Source organism: Gamsiella multidivaricata, assembly GCF_025024155.1.
Source record: "Gamsiella multidivaricata strain RSA 2152 chromosome Unknown BC939scaffold_17, whole genome shotgun sequence".
Lineage (NCBI taxonomy): Eukaryota > Fungi > Mortierellomycota > Mortierellomycetes > Mortierellales > Mortierellaceae > Gamsiella > Gamsiella multidivaricata.
Window position 1 is genome coordinate 473337 of NW_026251725.1, and position 23606 is coordinate 496942.

The 23606-nt window shown below is 49.1% G+C and overlaps 7 protein-coding genes and 1 non-coding gene across 8 annotated transcripts; 7 read left to right on the top strand and 1 right to left on the bottom strand.

Moving 5' to 3' along the window:
- Positions 1 to 2358: 2358 nt before the first annotated feature.
- On the top strand, positions 2359 to 5714 carry BC939DRAFT_445025 (aconitate hydratase). Its single transcript, XM_051554755.1, has 8 exons — positions 2359 to 2499; positions 2619 to 2865; positions 3091 to 3108; positions 3218 to 3693; positions 3796 to 4383; positions 4488 to 4607; positions 4709 to 5218; positions 5306 to 5714. Exons 1-8 carry the CDS (start codon positions 2485 to 2487, stop codon positions 5684 to 5686), a joined length of 2355 nt encoding a protein of 784 aa, XP_051414536.1. The 5' UTR covers positions 2359 to 2484; the 3' UTR covers positions 5687 to 5714.
- Positions 5715 to 6017: 303 nt separating this feature from the next.
- On the bottom strand, positions 6018 to 6091 carry BC939DRAFT_t67. The gene has a single exon. It is a non-coding gene; the product is annotated as a tRNA-Val (tRNA).
- Positions 6092 to 9018: 2927 nt separating this feature from the next.
- BC939DRAFT_394721 (uncharacterized protein) lies at positions 9019 to 10274 on the top strand (the record flags this gene model as incomplete). Its single annotated transcript, XM_051552178.1, has 6 exons — positions 9019 to 9140; positions 9253 to 9331; positions 9441 to 9474; positions 9584 to 9688; positions 9775 to 10012; positions 10118 to 10274. Coding segments are annotated over 6 exons (735 nt in total), but the record flags the coding sequence as incomplete, so codon positions are not given.
- On the top strand, positions 10093 to 11256 carry BC939DRAFT_87536 (uncharacterized protein). Its single transcript, XM_051561969.1, has one exon. The coding sequence runs from the start codon at positions 10397 to 10399 to the stop codon at positions 11096 to 11098; it is 702 nt and encodes a 233-aa protein (XP_051414538.1). The 5' UTR covers positions 10093 to 10396; the 3' UTR covers positions 11099 to 11256.
- A 945-nt stretch (positions 11257 to 12201) lies between these two features.
- BC939DRAFT_483573 (legume-like lectin family-domain-containing protein) lies at positions 12202 to 14140 on the top strand (the record flags this gene model as incomplete). Its single annotated transcript, XM_051559191.1, has 6 exons — positions 12202 to 12214; positions 12925 to 13043; positions 13148 to 13339; positions 13440 to 13607; positions 13697 to 13876; positions 13997 to 14140. The coding sequence occupies 6 exons, from the start codon at positions 12202 to 12204 to the stop codon at positions 14138 to 14140; spliced, it is 816 nt and encodes a 271-aa protein (XP_051414539.1).
- Positions 14141 to 14309: 169 nt separating this feature from the next.
- Positions 14310 to 15498, top strand: BC939DRAFT_445044 (uncharacterized protein). The gene has a single exon (XM_051554756.1). The coding sequence runs from the start codon at positions 14428 to 14430 to the stop codon at positions 15277 to 15279; it is 852 nt and encodes a 283-aa protein (XP_051414540.1). The 5' UTR covers positions 14310 to 14427; the 3' UTR covers positions 15280 to 15498.
- On the top strand, positions 15397 to 17320 carry BC939DRAFT_87642 (uncharacterized protein). Its single transcript, XM_051561970.1, has 2 exons — positions 15397 to 15430; positions 15589 to 17320. The coding sequence occupies exon 2, from the start codon at positions 15672 to 15674 to the stop codon at positions 17073 to 17075; it is 1404 nt and encodes a 467-aa protein (XP_051414541.1). The 5' UTR covers positions 15397 to 15430; positions 15589 to 15671; the 3' UTR covers positions 17076 to 17320.
- A 9-nt stretch (positions 17321 to 17329) lies between these two features.
- Positions 17330 to 19004, top strand: BC939DRAFT_501227 (outer mitochondrial membrane transport complex protein-domain-containing protein; the record flags this gene model as incomplete). Its single annotated transcript, XM_051560140.1, has 6 exons — positions 17330 to 17477; positions 17601 to 17677; positions 17828 to 17920; positions 18034 to 18219; positions 18325 to 18401; positions 18497 to 19004. 6 exons carry the CDS (start codon positions 17330 to 17332, stop codon positions 19002 to 19004), a joined length of 1089 nt encoding a protein of 362 aa, XP_051414542.1.
- Positions 19005 to 23606: the final 4602 nt, after the last annotated feature.

The following is a 23606-nucleotide window of genomic DNA, read 5'->3' on the forward strand; positions in this document are numbered from 1 at the left end:
GCAAAAATAACAGCATTTTGTTAGTTAATAGGACCCAGTGGGATCACATCGTTTGGTGCGATCAGTTCCCCAAATGGATTGATTCCACTCAAGATGATCTAGTCGAGGCACTTCGCTAGATCTTTTCTTGAGGCGCAACTCCTTATCCAGCTCAATGGGCCAGAGTCAAGACAAACTTAAATTTGGTGGCGTGAAAAAATCTGGGTTGGATTGCCTTCAGGGTTTCAGAATAATAAACCCATGTCCTTGCACCACCTTGTATTCAGAAGACCTGGGGGATGGTTTGTCAGTCGACATTAAGGGTAAATACCGCGACAAATACACCGCATGGATTAAAAGAAGCCTGGGTTTTTGCTTGTGGCTCTTCCTTACTTCAAGCAATGAACTCGATTATCTTTATTGACGCCCCTATCCACGATCAGGTACAACGACTGACACTATTTCCACTTCTACTCTGGCCATGGATCAGCCTACTTTTGTGCAATCACTCCAACAGGCGCTGCACTTTACTACAGATGGAATTGCTGATGTACAGGGACAAAGGCAGCCTAAAAGCAGCTGCAGCAACCAGTAACCAGCAACATCGGCTAGTATTTACAAATACAGGGAATTGGCGCGTAGTTGTCACCTGAACTGGCCACCTACATCAGCTAACTGCGCGGCGATGAGCAGGAGACTTTAATGAAAAAAGTTGCCGTCTTGTCGAGGCTAAGAATGTTCTTGAGGCCACAGAAGTCCTCGCAAGGGAAAGCAAAGCATTGCTGAATGCTCCTGAGAGGGGTAGGCGAAAGTCAATTGATTCATCGTTCTTGCTGCGAAAACCTCAGATATATTGCGACAATTTCATTCCATATATCCATCCCAACTACCTCTCTGTCCCTCAATTTCTCGTCTAGAGTTTGAATCCGCGTACAACCTGTTGGTCGCAATTGCCTTGGTCGAATCTGACGAAGCGGTCTTGGAGCGGATTCTGGACGCTCTGAAGTGCGAGCCCAACTAGAAGATCGCCATCAAGCTCATGATGTGTGTGCTGACAAAAGGATTTTGTGCGGTGAGCGACAGGGACTGTCGGAATGAGTATGTAGAGCACTCATTCTGAATCTTTATCCGATCTTTGCTTTCTCTCAATAGCCTGCCCAACATCTTCAACACACTCCCTGCTAACTCACCTCTTCGCCTTTCGGTTTTCAGATCCATTGTGGGTCTGGCTGTCGCCAGTGACGACATGGATCTTGTCCTTCCTCAGCTTCAACATGTTCCTTACTGAGTCAGTGAATGGGGCGTTGGGATCGAGGCCGAGCACACTTTTCTTTTGCATTTGTCTGATCGTCTCCAGGAGTCTGGAAAAACGTAGGTAGTACACGCAGTTGATGGACCACGATCGTTCAATGGCATAGGTCAGGTCTCCACAAATCAGGTCTCCACAAATCAGGTCTCCACAGACCGTTAAGCGAACACTCTCAATGACGCTCATCGCGCGACAGATGCCAATCCTTGGACTTCCTCAAATATCTCACAACTTTCAACGGTGCCTCGGAACTGGATACGCAGAAAGTCTATGCGATACATGCCATTGTGGAGTCGCTTGCCTTGCCTGAGACTCTTGCTTTTGAGAATCTGCTGAGGATTGATGCCGTTCAGCAACTGAAGATGAGGAAGATATGTGAGGTTCTCTCCATCTTCATAAGCGACGATGTTCAGGACCTCCGCAATTTGGTGACAAAGAATGGCGGTCTTGTGAAGGAGCTCGGCTTGGATAAGGAGGAGATGCTGCGCAAGATCCGTCTCTTATCCTTGACTTCCTTGGGTCGGAAAACCTGCTCCGCAAGTTGAGTTATCAGGAGATTGCCAAGGCGTTGGAGGTTGAAGAGGATGAAGTCGAGCTATGAGTGATCAACATGATTAGCGCTGGGGCCAAGTTGAACCAGGTCGCCAAGGTGGTGATCATCAGTCGATCGATCTATAGAACATTTGGCGCTTCTCAATGGCATCAGTTGAACCAGCGATTGAGCACAGAGAAGCAGTCGCTGGCAGAGATCCTGCATGTTATTACCAACGCCAAGCTGACGGCTAGAGCCGCCATCAGCGCTGTCATCATCGGCAACAGCGTCAATTAAAGCTCTTGGCTAAGCGGACTACCTGAGAGCAAAGGTGGCCACCCCAGGAGAACAATCCCACATATCAATACTGCATGTAGTTCTTACGGGTCTTTGTCATTAATAAAACTGCATGGAAATGTATCCATTTCCTCGACTTCAGGGCACCTCCTTTAAGGTTATCGTAATCTTCAAGTCACAGCATCTCATATTTCTCGATATAAATTGGTGGCACGACCGAGCTGAAAAGCACCCTTACCTTCTGTCCCTCCCTCCCTCCCTCCTCCCCGGCCCTGTTTTCTTCTTTCTCGGGAACCCATTTCGCCAATCCTCATTTCCGTCCTCATACTCAGCCAAAGGCAGACTCAAGCACGCATAATCATTGACCATGTCGTTTCTTAAGGTATCAGCAATCTCGCCTCTTTTTTAGAGTGGCAGCAGCCTTCAAGGACCAACGAACCTGTGCCGTATCCCAATATTAACCTATGTCTCCACAATACCAATGCTTCTTGGTACTAATAGCCATTAGCACGAAACTCCACACACTGGAGCCATGTCAGGAGTCTAGCCACGGCATCAACTCGCCCCGCTAAAGATTGCACCCGGATCACTCCTCCATACCCGAAGCTGGTCGCCAATTTGGAGAAGGTCAAGCGAGTTCTGGACCATCGCCCCATGACACTTTCGGAGAAAATTCTCTACTCGCATTTGACAGAACCTGAGGAGGTCAAGCCCATTCGTGGTCAGACGTATTTGAAGCTATCTCCAGGTAATTAATGATGGATCAGACTCCGTGACTCTATATTTTTCGGCACCGAGATTTAATGAGCAGCGATTGGCAGTTGCCATTATATGACATGTGGGGTAAAAGGGAGATGTCCGATCATCTTGATTTGATAGTCAAGTAAGCTCAATACTGACACACACTCGCCGACTTTTTGCACACTTTATCCATTGCTCTACTTAACTGCTCGGTATCGATGGCCATAAAAAGATCGTGTCGCCATGCAAGGTAACCAACTGTAGTCTCATAACTCTGTTCGATCTACCCTGCCGTCTCTGGAATTGCACTCTGACATTGCCAAATACTCTTGATCTTCTTTAAAAAAAAAAAAAAAAAGATGCATCCGCCCAGATGGCTATATTGCAGTTCATGTTGGCGGGCATGCCTACGACCGCTGTCCCATCTTCGATCCACTGCGATCATCTCATTGTCGGCCATAAGGGTGCCGATCAAGATCTTGTCAACTCAATCGAAAACAACAAAGAGATTTTCAACTTTTTGCAATCTGCTGCCGAGAAGTATGGGATGGCGTTCTGGAAGCCAGGCAGCGGAATTATTCACCAGATTGTGCTTGAGAATTATGCCGCCCCAGGTCTGCTGATGCTCGGAACCGATAGTCACACGCCCAATGCGGGAGGATTGGGTGCGATCGCGATTGGCGTTGGCGGTGCAGATGCCGTAGACGCTATGGCCAACATTCCTTGGGAGCTAAAAGCCCCTGAAGTGATTGGTATTAAGCTGACGGGCAAGTTGAATGGTTGGACATCGCCCAAGGATGTGATCTTGCACCTAGCCGGCAAGCTGACCGTTCGTGTAAGTGCTAATCAACATGTCGCTCCAGTAAGATAGATCTTTATTATGTTTGGTATGGAGGGGATTTCTAAACTCTGAGAAAATGGTGTCTATTTCTTGTAGGGCGGAACAGGGCATATCATTGAATACTTCGGACCAGGAATTGACACATTGTCGTGCACAGGCATGGGTACCATTTGTAACATGGGCGCCGAAGTCGGAGCAACGACCTCGCTCTTCCCATTTGTCAACAGCATGTCCTCATATTTGCACGCAACCGGTCGTGGTCCTGTCGCTGAGGCTGCACGTCAGCACGCCCACTTCTTGAAGGCAGATGAGGGCGCTGTCTATGACAAGGTGATCGAAATCAACCTTTCGACTTTAGAGCCCCATATCAACGGACCCTTCACCCCCGACTTGGCAACACCTTTGTCAAAGTTTGCGGACGTTGTTAAGAAGAATGGATGGAAGGATGAGGTCAAGGTCGGACTGATCGGAAGCTGTACTAATAGCAGTTACGAGGACATGGATCGAGTTACCAGCTTGGCTAAGCAGGCTTTGGAGAAAGGCATCAAGTCAAAGGCCGGATTTTTTATCACGCCAGGGTCCGAGCAGATCAGGGCCACGATCGAGAGGGATGGGCAGACGGCTGTCTTGGAGAAGGTCGGAGGCGTTGTTCTCGCAAACGCGTGCGGACCATGCATCGGACAGGTAATGGCGGCGGAACTGAAAACAGGGGATATTGTGATGGTTCTATTTGACTTGGGATCTAACTACTTTTCAATCATTACCGTGTCTACTTGTCTTTTATGTAGTGGACTCGCGACGACCTGAATGATAAGGAAGAAAACGCTATCTTGACCTCGTTCAATCGTAACTTCAAGAACCGTAACGATGGAAATGCGAAGACCATGAACTTTTTGACTTCACCAGAGGTAAATATAGCAACGCTCAGTACTACACTCAAGCGTTTGATATGTCATCTCAAGGCGGTCAACTAACACTGGAAAAAATTTGTCTGCTCATACATGTTTAGTTGGTGACGGCCATGTCACTTTCCGGAAAGCTGAGCTTTAACCCTCTAACCGACCCACTTGTGGATGCGTCTGGAGAAGAATTCATGCTGCAGCCTCCTTATGGTGATAACCTGCCCAAGGACGGATTCATTCCAGGCAACCTGTCGTACACACCGCCCGATGCTAGCCAACCTAACCCTTCTATCGAGATCAGCGTCGATCCCAAATCCACGCGTCTCCAGGTTTTGGAGCCCTTCGGACCTGGCCCTGAGGGCGAATTCACTAATCTAGAAGTTCTGTTGAAGGTCAAAGGCAAATGCACGACAGACCATATCAGTGCTGCAGGCCCATGGTTGAAGTACAAGGGTCACTTGGAGAATATCTCTCACAATACCCTCAACGGAGCACTGAATGCAGACAATGACAAGGTCAACGTTGTTTCAAACGTGTTTACAGGCGAAGAAGGAGCCATTCACGAAGTTGGACGCGACTATCAAAAGAGAGGCAAGCCGTGGATCGTTGTGACCGATGTAAGTATTGGAGGCATTTTGATACTCCACTAAAAAAAAAAAGAAAAGAAACTCCAACTAAATTGTAACCCATTCTCATTCATCTAGCACAACTACGGAGAAGGCTCTGCGCGTGAGCATGCCGCACTACAGATGCGCTACCTAGGTTGCCCCATGATTTTGGCCCGGTCCTTTGCTCGTATCCATCAGACGAACCTTAAGAAGCAAGGTGTGCTGCCCCTCACATTCGCAGACCCAGCAGATTGGGAAAGGATCCACGGAGGAGATGTGATTGAGTCGACTGTTGGCGTGGCTGACCTTGTTGCAGGACGTCCAGGAAAGAATGATACGGCTGAAGGAGGCGAGATTACGCTGGTTGTGCGCCGCGCCAACGGAGAAAAATTTGAGATCAAGGCCCTTCATACCATGAGCAAAGACCAGATCGAGTGGTTTAAGAAGGGAAGTGCACTCAATGCTGCCCGCGGATAAACATTAAAAAGCATCGACCATTCTCAACTTGCCCAAAGCTTTGTCTGTAGTGCCATTCGCTCAAAAATGATATTCTGGTAGTTCTCCTCCTCTCGCCTACTTGACGGGAGCGAGCTGTATTTAACAGCCCATCCAGAAATCCACTTACCACGTTGGGCATGCAAGTCCTGAAGATTGGGCCTATGGTCTAATTGATACCTTTCCTGTGCTCACACGGCATCTACTTCTTACGTTCCATGATGCCTTCATCCCCTGCAGGAGGTTGTCAAATAAGGCTGGCGACCCACTCCTGCGGAAAAAAAGAGTCAATCCATTGTCTAGAGAGACAAAATGCTCAAACCAGGGTTCGAACCTGGGACCTTGCCTTAGTGAGAGGCATGTGATAACCAACTACACCATTTGAGCCGCAGAAATTTTGGTCTGACAAACTTATATATATCTATTCAATAAACGCAATTGCATGATTTAGGCAATATTAGGGTCTTTTGGTCCCTTTTGCACCCGCTAGTGGTTTTTTTTTAAAGCCAAAGAAGACAAGGAGCCCTACTTTCATGTATTTGAGGGTGTGCTCATGGGGATTTATGTTAATAAAAAAAAAAAAAAAAAAAACTTTCATGTATTTGAGGGTTTTTGTTTGTTTTTGTTTTTTAGGGTTTTTTTAGAGGTTTGCAACAAGGACAAGGTATATCTGTGCATTGGGTACGAGGACATGCTGGACACCGTGGCAACGAGGCTGCAGACACTGTTGCCAAGGCAGCACATGGGATCGATACAGGACTATGGAGGCTAGACGCAACGCAGCACCATGATTTGAAATGCCACGCACAGTTTGCAACACACAGTGCAGACCTGGACTTGAGGAGGATACTGAAGTTGCAGTCCGCGGTACGGCACCATTATCAGTGGACATTGCAGCATCGAACGAGGACCTACATCAAGGATTGGCGGTCGGTAGCATGGGCGCCCACGCTACGGATCTTACACGATAACAACCCGCCAAAGCGCTTATACACCAGCCTGGAAGACTGTCGTTTACGTTCGCACAGGATCAAGAAGTTGCATGGAGATTTGCCGACATTGCAGGCGATGAAGAAACGACATCCAGATACCTACCAAACGGACATATGTCGTAGGTGTGAGAGGGAACCAGAGACGAACGATCATCTTTGGCGTTGTTCAGCTACCTTGTGCGACCAGCGACAAGAGTGGAGGGACGCGGTGGAGGAAGTGGAGTTGAATGGATATCGTGCATGGAGACAGGCAGTGCGAAAATGGGAACAGGAGAGAGAGGAGGCCGAACGGAAGGACAAGCCCTTCACTGCGACTTGTCCCAACTTCTCGGCAACAGGAACGAAGGCTATCTGGGAGTCAATGCAGTGGATTCAGGGGACGGCGGAAAGACGAGGGACATATCGGGTTGCGGAAGGAGAGGAGCCGGAGAGTGAGGGAGATTGGGAGGTCAAGGACTTATACCGAGGTTTGGTGCCAACGGGACTCATTGAGACCTGGAAGCAGCTATTTACCACCACCAAGTGGATTGCGACGATCATGGTGACAAAGTTCGTGAGCAGGATCGAAGAATTTGGCAGGACCAAGATATGGAACAAACGATGCGAGGACACTGTCGCCTGGGAAAAGTCAGTTGGAATCACCTTCATGAGCAAACGCGCCGGAGGACGCAACGGTGATCGGGGACACCAACGTAGTGTTGGTGATTTCTCTGATTTGAAAGGGAGACGGTTACTTGCAGCGGAGATCCAGGAAGGCAGACGGACTGCGAGGGAAGTTGGACATAATGGAGGGTTTATTCGGTTTAAAAACAAGTTTATTAACATTGGATCTTGACTAGGAGACGTGTATCGCGCAACAGGTCACGTAGGAGTTGGGTTAGACTAGCTATGCGACATGGGTTATGAATTTGACGCCTCAAGCCAACATAGTTGGTAGGGGGCGTGGCTCTGCCGTGCATGGAAGGCATCTATGGCTTCAAGACCTTGCGGACCATGCGTCTCGTGCTCGTGTGGATTTATGTCAATAAAGTAATAAATAAAAAATGCTGCTCGGCTTTTCAGGCTTCGTATCACCGCACTGGCAGAGACAACCATCTGGAGGGTGCTTGAGAGCAAGATCAAAGGGGCGACGACCATCGGGTACACGGACGAAAACCTCAACGAGGCAGACGAAAGCAGGTGCAGCAATGAAGCAAGTTGGACCGTTCAAGATTTGTACCATGGGCTGGTGCCAAAGGACTTTACTACGGAATGGGCAGAAGCGTTCAAGACGTCAAAGTCAGTTGCAAGGTACATAGTCGCGCGCTTTGCCAGGGCCATCGAGGAGCTAGGAAGGACTGAGATCTGGAACAGACGTTGCAAAGTCACCGTGGACTGGGAGCGAGAGCGTGGAATCACTTCTGTGAGCAAACGCGCCAGAGGACGCACTCGTGCTAGAGGGTACAACCGTAGCAGAAGTGATTTCATGGGATCAAACCATAGACAACGACCAGCAACAGACGTGGAAGCGATCAGGACAGAGCGCCTAGTACAGGGCTTTTGCCAGCAGCTGGAGCTGACTCTGATGGAGTGGCTAGGCGGATGCAAGTTTTTGATGACAGTGGATACTGGCTAGAGGATGACCTTCGTGCACAACAGGCCAAGTAGGGAGCAGGGCTCTTCGAGTCACCACTCATGCTGACGAGGATTGTGAACGGGACTTAGCAGCAAAAGCTGTTTATTAAACACCACTTTTCTTTACGTCTCTAGCAATAGGGGTCCCTAGAGGATAGTACCACGCTAATAAAGCCCAGACGTCCCCGTGGGTCCTAGTTATAAAAAAAAAAGGCTTTTCGGGCTTCGTATTCTCTCGAGAAGATACTCATGGGTGTGGTTAGCGACAGTTCATTTAAGTGAAACTACTGATTTAGTGTTTGTGGAGGGTTTCTTGGGACCTTATGCTCTGTACACTATGTCGTTAGTTTCATGCCTTACAGGAGCCGTGAAAAAAAAATGCGTTCAAATTTATGTGTCCATTTTTTTCGCGTCGCCGCACTCAGCAGCAATTTGCCCTTCTCTTTCCCGCCCAAAGATACCCCCCCTCCACAACTCACACCTCCACTCACAATTTCTCCCCAGGCCAGCTAGAACTACAGCCACAACTCCTTGAATCTCTTGAGACACTTCAAGAAACGACACCATGGCCACGACATCAACACCCATCTATGCCGCCAAGAGCACCATCCGCTCTCTGTATGTCTTTGTTTGGCTGTCAGCGCTCATTGCAACCAACTTTACCCTGCTGTCCCTATTCTCACTTTCTTGCCTTGTCCTCATCATCACAGCAAAAACTTTTCCAAGGGCTATACAGACATTCAGGCAAAGGTCCGCACGGCAACCTCCAATGACCCATGGGGTCCTAGCGGCACTCAAATGAATGAACTCTCCCGGGCGACGTTTAATCAGTAAGTGGAACACAGCATCAGTTTCGCCCTCATGAGGACTTAAATGAGGGCAGAGTTCTCAAACTGATATCAATTGCTTCCCACCGAATCCTCGTTATAATTCGCTTGATAGGCAAGAGTTCCTGGAAATCATGGAGATTTTGGATAAAAGAATGAACGACAAGGGCAAGAATTGGCGACATGTGTTCAAGGTAGGATATATCCCCTTACCATGTTGGAACGTAATCAGGTTCTCAGAGAGGTAGCAGAAAATATACTTATTATTGACTTTCTGTTCTGCATCGCTGGGATGTCTACTAGGCCCTGACCGTGCTGGACTATCTGCTTCATGTTGGTATGTCAGTCCATGTCTGTTTCAGACTCATTTAACTGTTAATTTGGCTGTACCTATTTATAAGTGCATGAGCTGGTTATTAATGTACTCTGTTCGTCACAATGCTCAGGATCGGAAAATGTGGTCCGATACGCGCGCGAAAATCTGTACATCGTTAAAACCTTGAAAGAATTCCAATTCATTGACGAGGACGGAAAAGACCAGGGCTCCAATGGTGAGTGTCTTTATGCAGATAATGAGCCCTCGAGAGATACAGACAGGAACTTTATTAACCCATTCGTATATCCTTGACAAAAATAGTGCGTCAAAAGGCTAAGGACATTACAGCACTACTCTCGGATGAGGCCAGACTCAGGGAGGAGAGACAGTCCAGAGCAGCCATGAGAGATCGCATGAGCGGAAGAACCCCAGGCGAAGGGCGCTATGGCGCTACTACCCCTGTGTACGATCGACCAGGAGCAGGCGATGACGAGCGTGACCTTCAAAGGGCACTTGAAGAGAGCAGGCGCATGGCACGCGAGGCACATGGCGATAGCAGGTAACATATAGAACTATATCAGTCGGGCTGAGCTTTGTGCATTCGTGCTCAAGAAGTAGCTGCCTATTGACGTTTTTGGCTCTATTGCATCGCTTGTTGTTATAGCGACGATGACCTCAAGAAAGCCATGAAACTAAGCAAGCAGGAGGAGCAAGATAGACTGGACAAAATGGAGAAGTACAACAAACTGCCCGCTACAGAAGACTGGGAAGGCCGCTCCAGGTACTTATTTTGGGCGCCCTATCGCCCTATCATGCATTAAGAGTGCGCTGTCCTTGCGGAATGAGATGTTAATAACCTTTTTTCGTCGCTTCTCTTGACAGTGCCAATAAACAACAAGAAAGCAGCAACACGGATTTTTTCAGTGACGACTTCGGAGGACAGATGGGGTTTGGCAACAGCGGAAATAATAACACGGACACCAGCAACAATAATCTCGAAGGGTTGTCGTCGATGAACAATTTTGGAGGCAGCAACTCGTTCATGCAATCGCAGCCTACTGGGTTCAACAACCCGTACTTACAACTCCAGCAACAGCAGCAGATGCAAATGCAAATGCAGCAACAACTTGAGCAACAGCAGCAACAGCAGCAGCAGCTGATGCAACAGCAACTTATGGAACAGCAGTTTCAGCAGCAGCAGCAGCAGCAGCAGATGGCCTTCCTAAACACAATGAACAATCCTTACCAGCAGCAACTCATGCCCCAAATAACTGGAGCTCCAGCGATTGGATCGAACAACCCATTCAGCTCTAGTAACGTACAAAAAGCACAGGCAAATCAGCCTTTCCCAGATTCCTTCCGCGCGGCTTCCAATGGATTCGGATTGAATAACAGTAACAGCGGCACCAACAGCAATGGTTTTAATAATAACAGCGGTTTCAATAATACGGACGGGTTCAATAGCAACGGCAACGGCGTTAGCAATGCATCTACGTCAACTCAAAAGAACGGTGCTCTGGGAGAGCTCGCATTCCTTCAAAACGCCATGAATAGTTCGTCCCCTGTCATTAATCAGCCGGTATGTCTTCAGCTTAACTCGTTCAGTCCGCTTCTCTTGGATACCTATGCCAGAGTGGAATCATAACCAGCACTCTGAATTTTAATGGCGCACGAAATAGGTTGCGACGAAGGCGTCAAACCCAAACGACGAAAAATACGCTCACTTGGCCATGGCTCTTGCGAACCGTGAAGATGGTATGGACACATTTGGTAATATAGGACAGCTTCGCGTTCCAAGGTAAGGCAGCAACTATCTGCGGGTAATATATTGTCTCCTCTTTCATGCATTACATTAGCCATGCTCACGCGTATACATCCCTTTGTCGATAGCCATCATACACAAGGAGTGCCTGTTGCCCTAGCCTCTCAAATCACGGGCGCCTCTAATCCCTTCCAACGGTCTAACATCAATTACAGCGGTGCGAACAACAATGTCAGCAACAGTTTAATTGATATTGGGAACAATGGTAGCAGCAACAACAGCAACCCTTTCCAAACATCATTACAGGCAGGGGGCCTTAATTCAAGCGGCTATTTAAATGTAAACCCGACAGGAATGGGAGGTATAAACATGTCTGGAGCCTCAGGCGGGACTTTTGGCACCAGTGCCTTGTTTTAATAAACTTAGATGCGCATTTCATACAGGCGAAAACAGGATAATAGCACTAGGAACAACTGATAAAGCGACCGATTCGGATCTTCAGCAAGATATAGCAGCATAGAACCTCGTCATCATCTTCGTTTCAGCATCCCCTCGCCCCGGCTTACGACTTTTAATGACCCCTCCCCCTTTCCCCCTCCCAGTGTAGTTTTTCACCTCACTTGATGACAATAAAAAAGAGTACTATTACGCGTGGCAAATCCAGCCAATCAGCGCGCGACAATGCAGTTTGTCCAACATATTTTTAGGGCTTCTGGGCGCACTTTACTTCTCATCCTACAAGCGACAGAGATCATCTCATCTCCCTTGACACGACCCAACCCATACATCCGCTCAAGGAACCCCTCGCAAATACATACCGCCCCATCGCAGAAACAGCGCCAAAATACATTACCATGATCCTTTCTAAGAAACACTTCTTCTTCGCTGTAGCCGTGGCTCTCCTCTCGGCAACGGCCTGTTTGGTTCATCAGGTGCAGGCGGAGGATTCGGAAATTGCCCAACCACTCAGGACCCATTCCATTTACATGCCATACATCGGTAAGGATGGCCCAGCCTCGTCTTCTTTCTTCATGAAATCAGCCTTGCTGTTAAACAGCGAGAGATCATCTGCTTTTCCTTGAAAGCGTTGTGCTTTCTTATATTTCGATTGGATTCGTCTGGGCGTTGGGTACCGATTGACCAACAATACCTGTATGGAGCGAATTACTGCCATGTTCTTTTTTTTTTTTTTTTTTTGGGATGATAAAAAAAAATTGTGCATGGTTGGCATGAAGGCAGCAACAGGCCTTTCCAAGCTGAGACTCTATCGTCCCAAGAACAGGAAGCCTGACATGGTGTTCAAGTGACTTTATTATAAACAAAATCGATTTCCCGGCGTCTCTGCTTCTAGCTTTCTCTTTAAACAGGTCTTATTTCTTCTCTTGTAAAAAACATTGTCCTCCCAATTGAGACGTCAAAACATACACGTATTAAAAAAAAAAGCATGGCACAGCTGCATGAAAAAGACGCGCTACCGTCAACCTTTTTATGAAACAAATACAATGGAAAGCAGCAGAGAAGGGGATTGGACAACTAAGCAAGAGGCTAAGGAGGACAAAAAAAGAGTACACTGAGGAATAAAAAGAAAAGAAAGAAAAGGCATCTGGGCGATAAGGGCGTGAAGAGCAAGAGGGATCAACACACTGTCTAATAACCTTTTGCCCTGGTGCTTCTCCTTATTGCACTATTACAAAAAACGTTCAACATAGATCAAGATCTGCAAAACCGCTGGTTCGACTTTGGTGGCGATACCATCATCAACACAAACAGGCATATTCGTCTGACTCAGGATAAACCCTCGCAAAGCGGTTGGCTCTGGAGCCGTCTTGTAAGTCTGCTAAACTGGAGTATGCATTTGACTAACCTAGCCCATGCAATCCAGAAAATGATTTTTAACATGCGTTGTTGATTGATACGCGGTCCTATCTGCAGCCAATGTCAGCACCGTATTTTCAAATCGAGTTCGACTTCAAAGTTGAAGGCAAGGGCGATGGCCTCGTTGGCGACGGCTTTGCTGTCTGGCTGACCAAGGAACGCGCTGAGCCAGGCCCTGTCTTTGGAAATCGTGATCGGTTTGAAGGCGTAGGCATCTTTTTTGACACCTATGCTAATTCTCGGCAATCGGTAAGCGACGCGCCTTTACATACGCGCAATGTCAAATGTAAGCAAACAATCGATCAATATGCTAACAATCAGTCTCTGTCATCGCGCGAACCCACAACAGCACTCGTTCCCGTATGTGATGGCTATGGTGGGCGATGGAAGAACAAGTTATGATAACGACCACGATGGTCTTTCCAATAGGGCCGGAGGCTGCGAGTCTGATTTCAGAGGCAAGGACGTTCCTACCAAGGGTCATATCACCTACAGCGCGGATGCCAAAGTGCTCAAGGTAGAGTGGGTTACATATATATTGTAAATTAGTTCTTTTGCAAGACTTTTGTTACTCATCTACTTCATATCTTATTTTAAATCAAACAGCTCAAGCTCCAGACCAAGGAGTGGGATCAATGGGAAGAGTGCTTTACACTGACAGATGTCACGCTGCCCTCTAACTTCTACCTTGGATTCAGTGCCATCACAGGCGAAGTTCACGACAATCATGACATTATCAGCGTCTCTACATGGTTATTGTCCAAGAGCGACATCCAGGTTGGCCAGGTGAGGATGGACATCTTTTGGATTGAGGAGGCGTTGACGCCATGTATTGTTTGTAAAACTACTTTCATATTCACTAACTACTACTACTACTACTCTTGTCTCTGCATGCATCACAAACAGCGCCGTAACAATACTCCTCCTCCTTCAAGCAAGTCTGGGCTCGGATGGATCTTCAAATTCATTGTTGCGGGCGGAGTGTTTGCTGCAGTGGTTACCGTCGCCTACAAGATGTCCCAGAAGAACAACAACATGAAGCGATTCTGAGGCAACTGATCATGCAATCGCCTTGTCGAAAGTGCTAAGGCATAGTAGGAGAGGAATAGACTGAAATACATATTTATTTTATCATCTAACGATGCTTATGCATGGCTGTGGTTATGGTGCGTGTGTGTATCGCGACGTGCGATCTCTTTTTTTTTTTTTTTCATGCAAGCATTGATACAGGGGACGCAAGGCAAGAGGGCAAGGAAAGGGCTGGTTGTCCGCAAGGGCTGATTCAGATCCACTCTTCCCGTTCACCATCGACACTCGCTCACCAACAACAACCAGCTATGAAGCTCTCTCCGTCATCCATCACTTTCTTTCTGGTCCAGATCGGCACCCTCTTCTCGGGACTCATTGTTGCCGTCTGCTGTGGCCTCTATGTGTCGTCCTACCCAAAGTCGCCCGAAGCTACCTCGCTTTCACCACTAGCCTGTGGCACACTTGCCTTCTCTATCCTCAGCTCCCTCGTCACTTTCATATTCATCTTGCGCCAAAAGTCTGGCAGGACTCAGCGTGCGATCTTCGAGAGTGCTTGGATCATCTTTGCCATAGCCATGTGGATTCTTGCAGCTGTCGGAGGAATCGCCCGTCCACCTAATGGCATGTCCAACATCTCTTGCAAGGTTCTACCCAGTGGCAAAGAGACCTCCGATCCTAACTATCTTCGCGCCTGCCAGTCGATGTTTGCTTCCACAGCCTTTTGTATCATCACAGCCTTCTTCTTTATCGCGATCGCCCTGATGCTCTTTGTCTTTTCTGTCAAGACGTCCAGAAAATCTAAGAAGAACCAGGTTGGAGGCCATTACAAACTGTCGCTCACTCTTTCGCAATATCGTCGCGCCGAAAAGGAAGCCGCCGAGGAAGAGAGTAGAAAACTCAAAGGGGCCGGGGAGCACGAGGAGGAAGTCGAAGAGGAGCATGGGCCAGGAAGCATGATGGACGGACACTTTTCCGGCAACGTCTACCGCGATCCAGTCATCTCAACCCCCGCAGCAACCCTCCATTATCCTAATCCGTATTCAGAGGCAGAGCTTCACATGCAACAGCAGCAGCAACAACACCACCACCAGCAACAACTCCAATATCAACAGCAGCAAAGTACATGGGCACAGCAACCGGCAACATTCGGGCCATATTGATCACAGTGTGTTGCGAACGGACCTATTATGTTCTTTAGGAGCGGTTGTCATGGAATAAAGAGCTCAACTGAATGCCGTTGTGAAACTATCCTAACTTCACCTGGCTCCCTTTGGGCCCATTGAGCGCGGCGGTGGTAAAGGTCTCTGAAAGGTGCATGCAGAAATCGAGTATGCGACTGTGCTGCCTCGCACTGCCGCACTGCACTGCAATACATTTTTTATTTTTTGTAACCTGACCCTTCTTCTTCCTCATCACACACATGGCATTCGTTCCACCGGATCCAAACGTCTTTTACCCCATCCCGCCAGGACAACTCCCACCGGGATTCGTTCCCCCTCCTCCAGGAACTGCCGTCCGCGGGATCCCCATTGTGGTGCCTCTGGGCCTCGAGATGCTCATCTCCCCTGAAGGGTTTCCTGTCTTCGTACCTGAACGCTCAACAGCTCCTCCTCCACCATATGCTCCTTCCCCACCAGCAGCGGCCAACTCAAGTCCAGCTTTATCGCAACAACAACAGCAGCAACACTACCAGCATGGAACACCGACCCCGCCTTCGAGGCACAATACGCTAACGTCGCAACACTCTTCCAACCACTTCTCACCCCCTTCTGTGCCGCTTTCTCCTGCTCCACCAACCCCAATCTCTCAAACATCCATGCCCCTGCCTCACCAGATGCCGATCCCGAGTCCACACTATCAGCGACCGATGCACCCACCGCCCGCCTCACATGCATACCCGCCTTCAACATATATACCCCAATTACAACCGCAGCCACTACCACAAGCCCAGCCGCCAACCCCACCTGTTGGGTTGACATTCGCAAGTATAATGACCTCGTTCAGAACATCCTCAGAAAGCGTTTCGGCCTGGACGTTTTATTCATTAGGTTTGGCACATAATCCGGGGCAGAAGGAAATCGCGATCACATTGCGTCAACGACCCAGCAACTATACCCTCGAAACTGTTCAGCCGATCATGTATCAGCTCTTTCATCAAATGAACTCTCATATTCAGGCGTCTGGTGGAAAGCCACTCACCGCAGGAGAAGTATTTCCTTGTCGATTAAACACACCTGATGCTGGGTCTTTGGATCTGGCGATCCTTCTGGTCCATGCCCCACCAGAATGCAAATCCACATTAGAGAACAAGGACGTGTTATATGGAGTTATCGCAACATTGGACGAGATGGCGGTCTTCTCAAAGTATGGCGCTGCAAGGACGTTGACGAACATGGGCAACGATCTCGAGACATGGCCGATCCCCCTCTGGTCGGATTGGTCGCGTCCCTCGTTGGTGAATCTGAACGATTTCCAAGGATCTCTCACAGAAATGGTGCTGGTATTGCCGACAAAGAACGTTGTGGCGACATTGGATACGATCTCGCATCGGCTGACCCTCGTCGTATCGTCGACTGCGTTGGAGCTGATTCAAGCGGACTTCAGAAGATTTCCGCCAGCACAGCCAGGGGTGATTAACGACCTGGCAAGAATCACCTTTATGCTGGATCTGGATGCAGGCGCTCAGGCGTATCTGACCTGGAGGACCGGACAGGATGGGCCCGCCATCTTCAATGCGCGACCGAACCCGACAAGTTTCCATGGATGTTGGCTGTCGTTCACTGGGATTGGCCCGCATGAGGAGGCGACGGTGCATGAGAATGTGGCGGCCAGAGAGGATGGCATCGAGGTGAAGATGAAGGGCTCGACATGGGAGAGACTTTACCAGGCACTAATTTCAAGAACACCAGCCGTTGTCCCTGTGGGATCCGAGACTGTGCACCTCAGCTACGCGTAGACGTGAAGCACATGCAATAATAATAAATTAGCGATGGTGCATAGTCTGATAGTCTGTGGAACGCCATTGGAATCATGCCAAGCGTCGTCCACATAAAAAATTTCCGTATGCGGTGTCCACTTTTAAGCTTTCTCGGGCGACGGGATCGTGATCCAACGATTCTCTCTTCGCCCTTTGCCATCCTCATTCCGACACACAACGTCCGGTTCTGCTCTTCGACCATCCCACTCGTATACAAAGAGCAAGGAATAGCAATGGTGGCAGAGCTCTACATCTACGGTAGCGCCTTTGGGCTACCCTCGATCGACCCCCAGTGCCTGGCCCTGATCTCGTACCTCAGTATCGTTTCGCACCAGGAGTACACCATCGTCGAATGCAACGACGTCGGCATCTCCCCCACCGGTATATGCTAACAACGAAAAGGAGCTATTATTACTTCTTTCTACATGGCGCTGTGCTCTGCAGCGGCTCAGCCCTGTCAACTGCAACTCACCTTTTTATCCTACCGATGGCGTTTTAATCTAGGCGAGTTGCCCATGTTCCATGACGGCAGGAACTGGATCGCAGGAGCCAACAGAATCATTGCCTACCTCTCCAGAACTGTACGCTGCTTTTATGTTCTCTCTCTTTGCAGGAGCGAGTTAACGACCTCTCTTCTCGACTGTCATGCCTACATGAACATTTCCGTCTTGTTTATTTGTGTGCAACCATCGTCCGCTGACCTCACGGCCTGAATCTCTGCATAATCTTAGGGCTACAACGCTAACGAGGACCTGTCGGCCGAGGAGCTGGCCAAGTCCGTTGCTTACTCATCTCTTGTCGATGAGTCCTTGACAGATGCCATTGTACGTCATCACTTTCTTTCTAATTTACGGTCGCGGGCGTTCCTTCGCTGTGTCGTGCCGATTTTGCGAACTTGGAAAGAACAGCATCTAACGGTCTTCTCTATTGTGCACAGCTATTTTCATGGTTCGCCGATGCAGACAACTTTTTGGGCGCGACTCGCAAGGCATATTCGAATCTGTTCTCGATCCCCTCAAAGTATATTTTGCCGATCCAAATGCGCAAGGCTGCAGTTCAACGCGTCCAGAAATATGGCGGCACGGTTGAGTCTGGAGCCTTGACTCATGCCGACAACACCAAGGTACGTATTTCATTGCGCGATGGAAACATGTGCTCAATATCTAACTTGGCTGATCTCAACGAATATACATCCGTACTAATATGTTTTGCGATTTGTTGACGATAGATTTATGATCTGGCAAGGGATTGCTACCGCGTCTTGGATAGGAAATTGGGCGAGAACGAGTTTTTCTTTGGAGTCAAGTAAGGCATTTAAGGCCAGTGGAAAGAAGAATGAAAGCAGGACATGAATGCCTTCCAATATGTGTCTAATATGAAGCGTCCCTTTGTTTCCCTAGGCCTACATCCTTGGATGCTAAGGTCTTTGGATATCTCGCACTGCAGCTCTATCCCGAGATTCCTAACCCACGATTTCAGATTATTCTCACCACCCAGTTTCCACGCCTGGTTGCGTACTGTGACCGGTGCCGTGAAGAGTTTTTTGCCAACCTTCCGGACTCAACCTTACCATCAGAGCCCTCGCCCTTCTTCACTAACCCGATCTCGGCACCCAAGGAATGGTTCAGGAACATGTTCCTGACTCCGGCTGCTACACCATCCACATCACAGCATTCTACGACAGAAGGAGATGGGAAGCCCAAGAAGACAAAGGAGGAGCGGGATTTTGACTTGAAGAGGATTTACGCGGTGACTTTTGGCGTTGTGGCCATGATCGCGTATGTAATCGTCAACGGCTTGGTCGTGGTCGGTAACGAGGATGACGAAGGGGAGGAAGGATACTATGTGACCGGGCAGACTGGGTTGGAGGATGACATCCACATGCCGGCGGACGATTTCGACAATTAGACTCTACTTACAGCATATTACGCATATCGTCAGCTCCGTAATACAAATGGTTCTGATGATATAATGCTGCCATTACACATCGCCGCTACTTGCACTGAAGCGCTTGAGGCCGTCATAAATCGCGTCGCGATCTATTCATCCTGCTACTCGTTATTGCTATCATTATTGCTATCATTATTACAATCCTCTGTGTCGGCGTTGGTTCTCATTTGAGCCCCAGGCAATACTCTCAGTTTCCTTTTTCATATTTTTCTATCATAATACCTTTCTGAGTCCGTACAGAGGTCATGAGACCTGATTTAAATCGAGTCGGTTGACCCTGCGAATCTATCAGACCTAGCTTTTTTTTTGATAACTAGGATCCACGGGGACGTGTGGGCTTTATTAGCGTGATACTATCCTCTAGGGACCCCTATTGCTAGAGACGTAAAGCTTTTGCTGCCAGGTCCCTTTCACAATCCTCGTCAGCATGAGTGGTGACTCGAAGAGCCCTGCTCCCTACTTGGCCTGTTGTGCACGAAGGTCATCCTCTAGCCAGTATCCACTGTCATCAAAAACTTGCATCCGCCTAGTCGCTCCATCAGAGTCAGCTCCAGCTGCTGGCAAAAGCCCTGCACTAGGCGCCTGTCCGCCTCTGCCCTGATCTCTTCCATGTCTGTTGCTGGTCTCTGACTATGGGCTGATCCCATGAAATTACTTCTGTTACGGTTGTGCCCTCCGCCACAAGTGCGTCCTCTGGCGCGTTTGCTCACAGAAGTGATTCCACGATCTCGTTCCCAGTCCACAGTGACTTTGCAACGTCTGTTCCAGATCTCAGTCCTTCCTAGCTCCTCGATGGCCCTGACAAAGCGCGCGACCATGTACCTTGCGACTGACTTTGACGTCTTGAACGCTTCTGCCCATTCCGTAGTAAAGTTCTTTGGCACCAGTCCATGGTACAAATCCTGAACGGTCCAACTTGCTTCACTGCTGTGCCTGCTTTCGTCTGTCTCGTCGAATCTATCAGACCTAGCTAGCAATGATCTACTACAGTCGTCCTTTCCACCAAAGTAAAGCCGATCCACAGTCAGATCACATTCCCCGGGCCTGCCCCTAGGGCCTGTGCAACAAATGCCACACCTCATCAGTGTGTTGAAGGCTGAAAACTCCTTGTTACAAAAAAGGTATCTTCCCCATCCCCTCCATGGTTATCAACTGCCTCCTCCCTTTTTTTTTTTTTTTTTTTTTTTTTTTTTTTCCAATGGACAATCTTTGCAAGGGTTTATTGGTTATTTTATGGGGGTTACTATTTCTCGCTGGTCAGGATGTTCCTGTTTGTCCCGAACAATGGTAGGAGGCGCCATATAAATCCCGCGTATTTTCCCGCAAGCCTGCCTCGGTCGTCCTGTTCCTGCTAACTTGATATCTTGATCCTTTGGACTGGCTCTCTCCTGTGTGACTTGATTCGGCAAATATTCAACTTATGTTTCGATCCGGCATATATGTACGGCTTCCTTACGATGTTACTGCGGCCCTCGAGTGATTTCTGAAGTAAATTATTTAGTCTCCTCTCTCAATAGTCCCCCCCGTAACCTTAGTGCTGGAGAACGGCTCTGGCAAATCCGAGTGACAGTTCTGAAAAATCTCCTCGTAGCCCACGGTGGCGTGCGAACCTGAGCAGAATAGAACATTCTCTCAGGAGGGAGCCAATCCCCTGCTGCCCGCGATCCGAAAGGTAATATATACACAGCCCCCCGTGCCGAAAAACAACCGCATCAAGCTGGATCCGAAACTAGGATCCACAGCACTGTTCTCTGGAAGCTTCGCGTGATACTACTGTACCACACAGGCTCGCCCGCCCCTTGTCTCTCGAGTCAATTGACTCTGCGAATCTATCAGACTAACTAGAGCACAGGGCGAGGAAATTTTTTTTTTTTATAACTTGTCTCTCGAGTCAATTGACTCTGCGAATGCGCTTATACACCAGCCTGGAAGACTGTCGTTTACGTTCGCACAGGATCAAGAAGTTGCATGGAGATTTGCCGACATTGCAGGCGATGAAGAAACGACATCCAGATACCTACCAAACGGACATATGTCGTAGGTGTGAGAGGGAACCAGAGACGAACGATCATCTTTGGCGTTGTTCAGCTACCTTGTGCGACCAGCGACAAGAGTGGAGGGACGCGGTGGAGGAAGTGGAGTTGAATGGATATCGTGCATGGAGACAGGCAGTGCGAAAATGGGAACAGGAGAGAGAGGAGGCCGAACGGAAGGACAAGCCCTTCACTGCGACTTGTCCCAACTTCTCGGCAACAGGAACGAAGGCTATCTGGGAGTCAATGCAGTGGATTCAGGGGACGGCGGAAAGACGAGGGACATATCGGGTTGCGGAAGGAGAGGAGCCGGAGAGTGAGGGAGATTGGGAGGTCAAGGACTTATACCGAGGTTTGGTGCCAACGGGACTCATTGAGACCTGGAAGCAGCTATTTACCACCACCAAGTGGATTGCGACGATCATGGTGACAAAGTTCGTGAGCAGGATCGAAGAGTTTGGCAGGACCAAGATATGGAACAAACGATGCGAGGACACTGTCGCCTGGGAAAAGTCAGTTGGAATCACCTTCATGAGCAAACGCGCCGGAGGACGCAACGGTGATCGGGGACACCAACGTAGTGTTGGTGATTTCTCTGATTTGAAAGGGAGACGGTTACTTGCAGCGGAGATCCAGGAAGGTAGACGGGCCGCGGATTATAGGGTGCTACAGCATTGCTTGGGGCGAGGGAAGTTGGACATAATGGAGGGGTTATTCGGTTTAAAAACAACTTTATTAACATTGGATCTGGATTAGGAGACGTGTATCGCGCAACAGGTCACGCAGGAGTTAGGTTAGGCTAGCTATGCGACATGGGTTATGAATTTGACGCCTCAAGCCAACATAGTTGGTAGGGGATGCGGCTCTGCCGTGCATGGAAGGCATCTATGGCTTCAAGGCCTTTGCGGACCATGCGTCTTGTGCTCATGGGGATTTATGTTAATAAAAAAAAAAAAAAAAAAAAAAAAAGTTAATTGACTCTGCGAATCTATCAGACTAACTAGCAAAGATCTACTATCGCTGTCCTCACCACCAAAGCGGAACCGATCCACAGTCGCCAAAAGACAGGTCACATTCCCCGGGCCTGCCCCTAGGGCCTGCGCGACAATTGCCACACCTCATCAGTGTGTTAAAAGCTGAAAACACCTTGTTACAAGAAGGGTATCTTCCCCATCCCCTCCATGGTTGTCAACCGCCTCCTCCCTTGCAGGCAATTCAGCAGCGTCCGATCCGCTGCGTCTGGGTCAAGCACGGGGCCAGGGCAGCTCCCGTTTACATGGTCAGCGAGTAATGCACCACACGGACATTGGTCATCGTCGCTAATGTATCCATACCCATCACTCCAGTCCCCTCTCGGTCCCTTGTATGGAGTTCGTTTCATCTTGGCTGTGATCCCCCATTCTCGCTCTCGAGCAATGGTGGCCTTGCAGCGTGGTTTCCAGATCAGCTCCGTAGCTTTCTCCTCAATAAAGCCGACGAACTTGTGAATGACCTGGCGCGCAATCGACGATGGCGAGGTAAATAGACTGCCCCACTCCTTGATAAGGCTGACTGGTGTGATGCCACGGCATAAATCGCTGATGCTCCAGGTCAGATCCGGAGAGCGGTCATAATACTCGTCGCCTTTGAGCATTGATCGGGTCCCGGCGATACAGGATAGACCTCGGATGTGGGTCTCGTTGTTAGGACAAACCCATCGAATGGGTTTCGGTGCAGCAGCGGCGGCTCCAGCGCGGATCCTATCACGCTCTTGCTGCTTCTTGCTGTTCTTGTTGTATGCGGTCGTTGCAGCTCGTCCCCACTTATCAATCTGCTGTAGCCCTTCGCGCCAGATCTCCTTGTGAACATCTCTAGTAGCACTGCACGTCCACAGGTGATGGTTGTCCTCGTCCTGAACATCGCAGACGCAGCAGACACGGTCAGGATATAGACTCGGGTGGCGAGCCTTCATGGTATTCAGGGTAGGCAGCATACCATGCAGCTTCTTAATATGATGTGTCCTCTGGGACGTATCAGCAGCACTGCTGAAGAACGTGTGCACAGAGCGCTTGTCGTGGACATGGGCAAGGGTGGACCGCCACTCCACGTCGGCAAGATCTGGTATCGCTCTCTTGACACGACGTTGGGTTGTCCAGGCCTGATGACGCCTGATTGTCGTCTGCTGCTTGAGTAGCTGCCGCAGATCATGTTCCACAAGATGATCGTGGCAATGTGCAAAAAAGCGGATGTCTTGCTGCTCGCTTAAATCAACCGACCAGGGCATTGACTCGACTCGGACGGCGGCTGTCGCCACAGTGTCTGCAATATTGTTGCCAGTGTTGGTGCTGTGCCCACGGACCCACCTCACCTCCACCGACCCAGACCGATCCTGGACAATCTTGTGTAGTGCTGCCCAGTGTCCAGAGTACGTACTACGGAACCGCTTACGAGGTAACGTGTCCGCACGGGAACGCACAAGCTGCTGGTATTGTTGCACGACCGCTTGGTTGTCGAGCTCCACAATAATGTTTTGGTCTGGTGGCGCAGA

Coding starts and splice junctions, on each gene's coding strand:
- BC939DRAFT_445025 (XM_051554755.1), top strand. Junction 4,384..4,487: donor GCGGACCATGCATCGGACAG/GTAATGGCGGCG, acceptor TCTTTTATGTAG/TGGACTCGCGACGACCTGAA. Junction 4,608..4,708: donor ACTTTTTGACTTCACCAGAG/GTAAATATAGCA, acceptor ATACATGTTTAG/TTGGTGACGGCCATGTCACT.
- BC939DRAFT_87536 (XM_051561969.1), top strand. CDS start 10,397: ATGGGGTTTGGCAACAGCGGAAATAATAACACGGACACCAGCAACAAT.
- BC939DRAFT_445044 (XM_051554756.1), top strand. CDS start 14,428: ATGAAGCTCTCTCCGTCATCCATCACTTTCTTTCTGGTCCAGATCGGC.
- BC939DRAFT_87642 (XM_051561970.1), top strand. CDS start 15,672: ATGCTCATCTCCCCTGAAGGGTTTCCTGTCTTCGTACCTGAACGCTCA.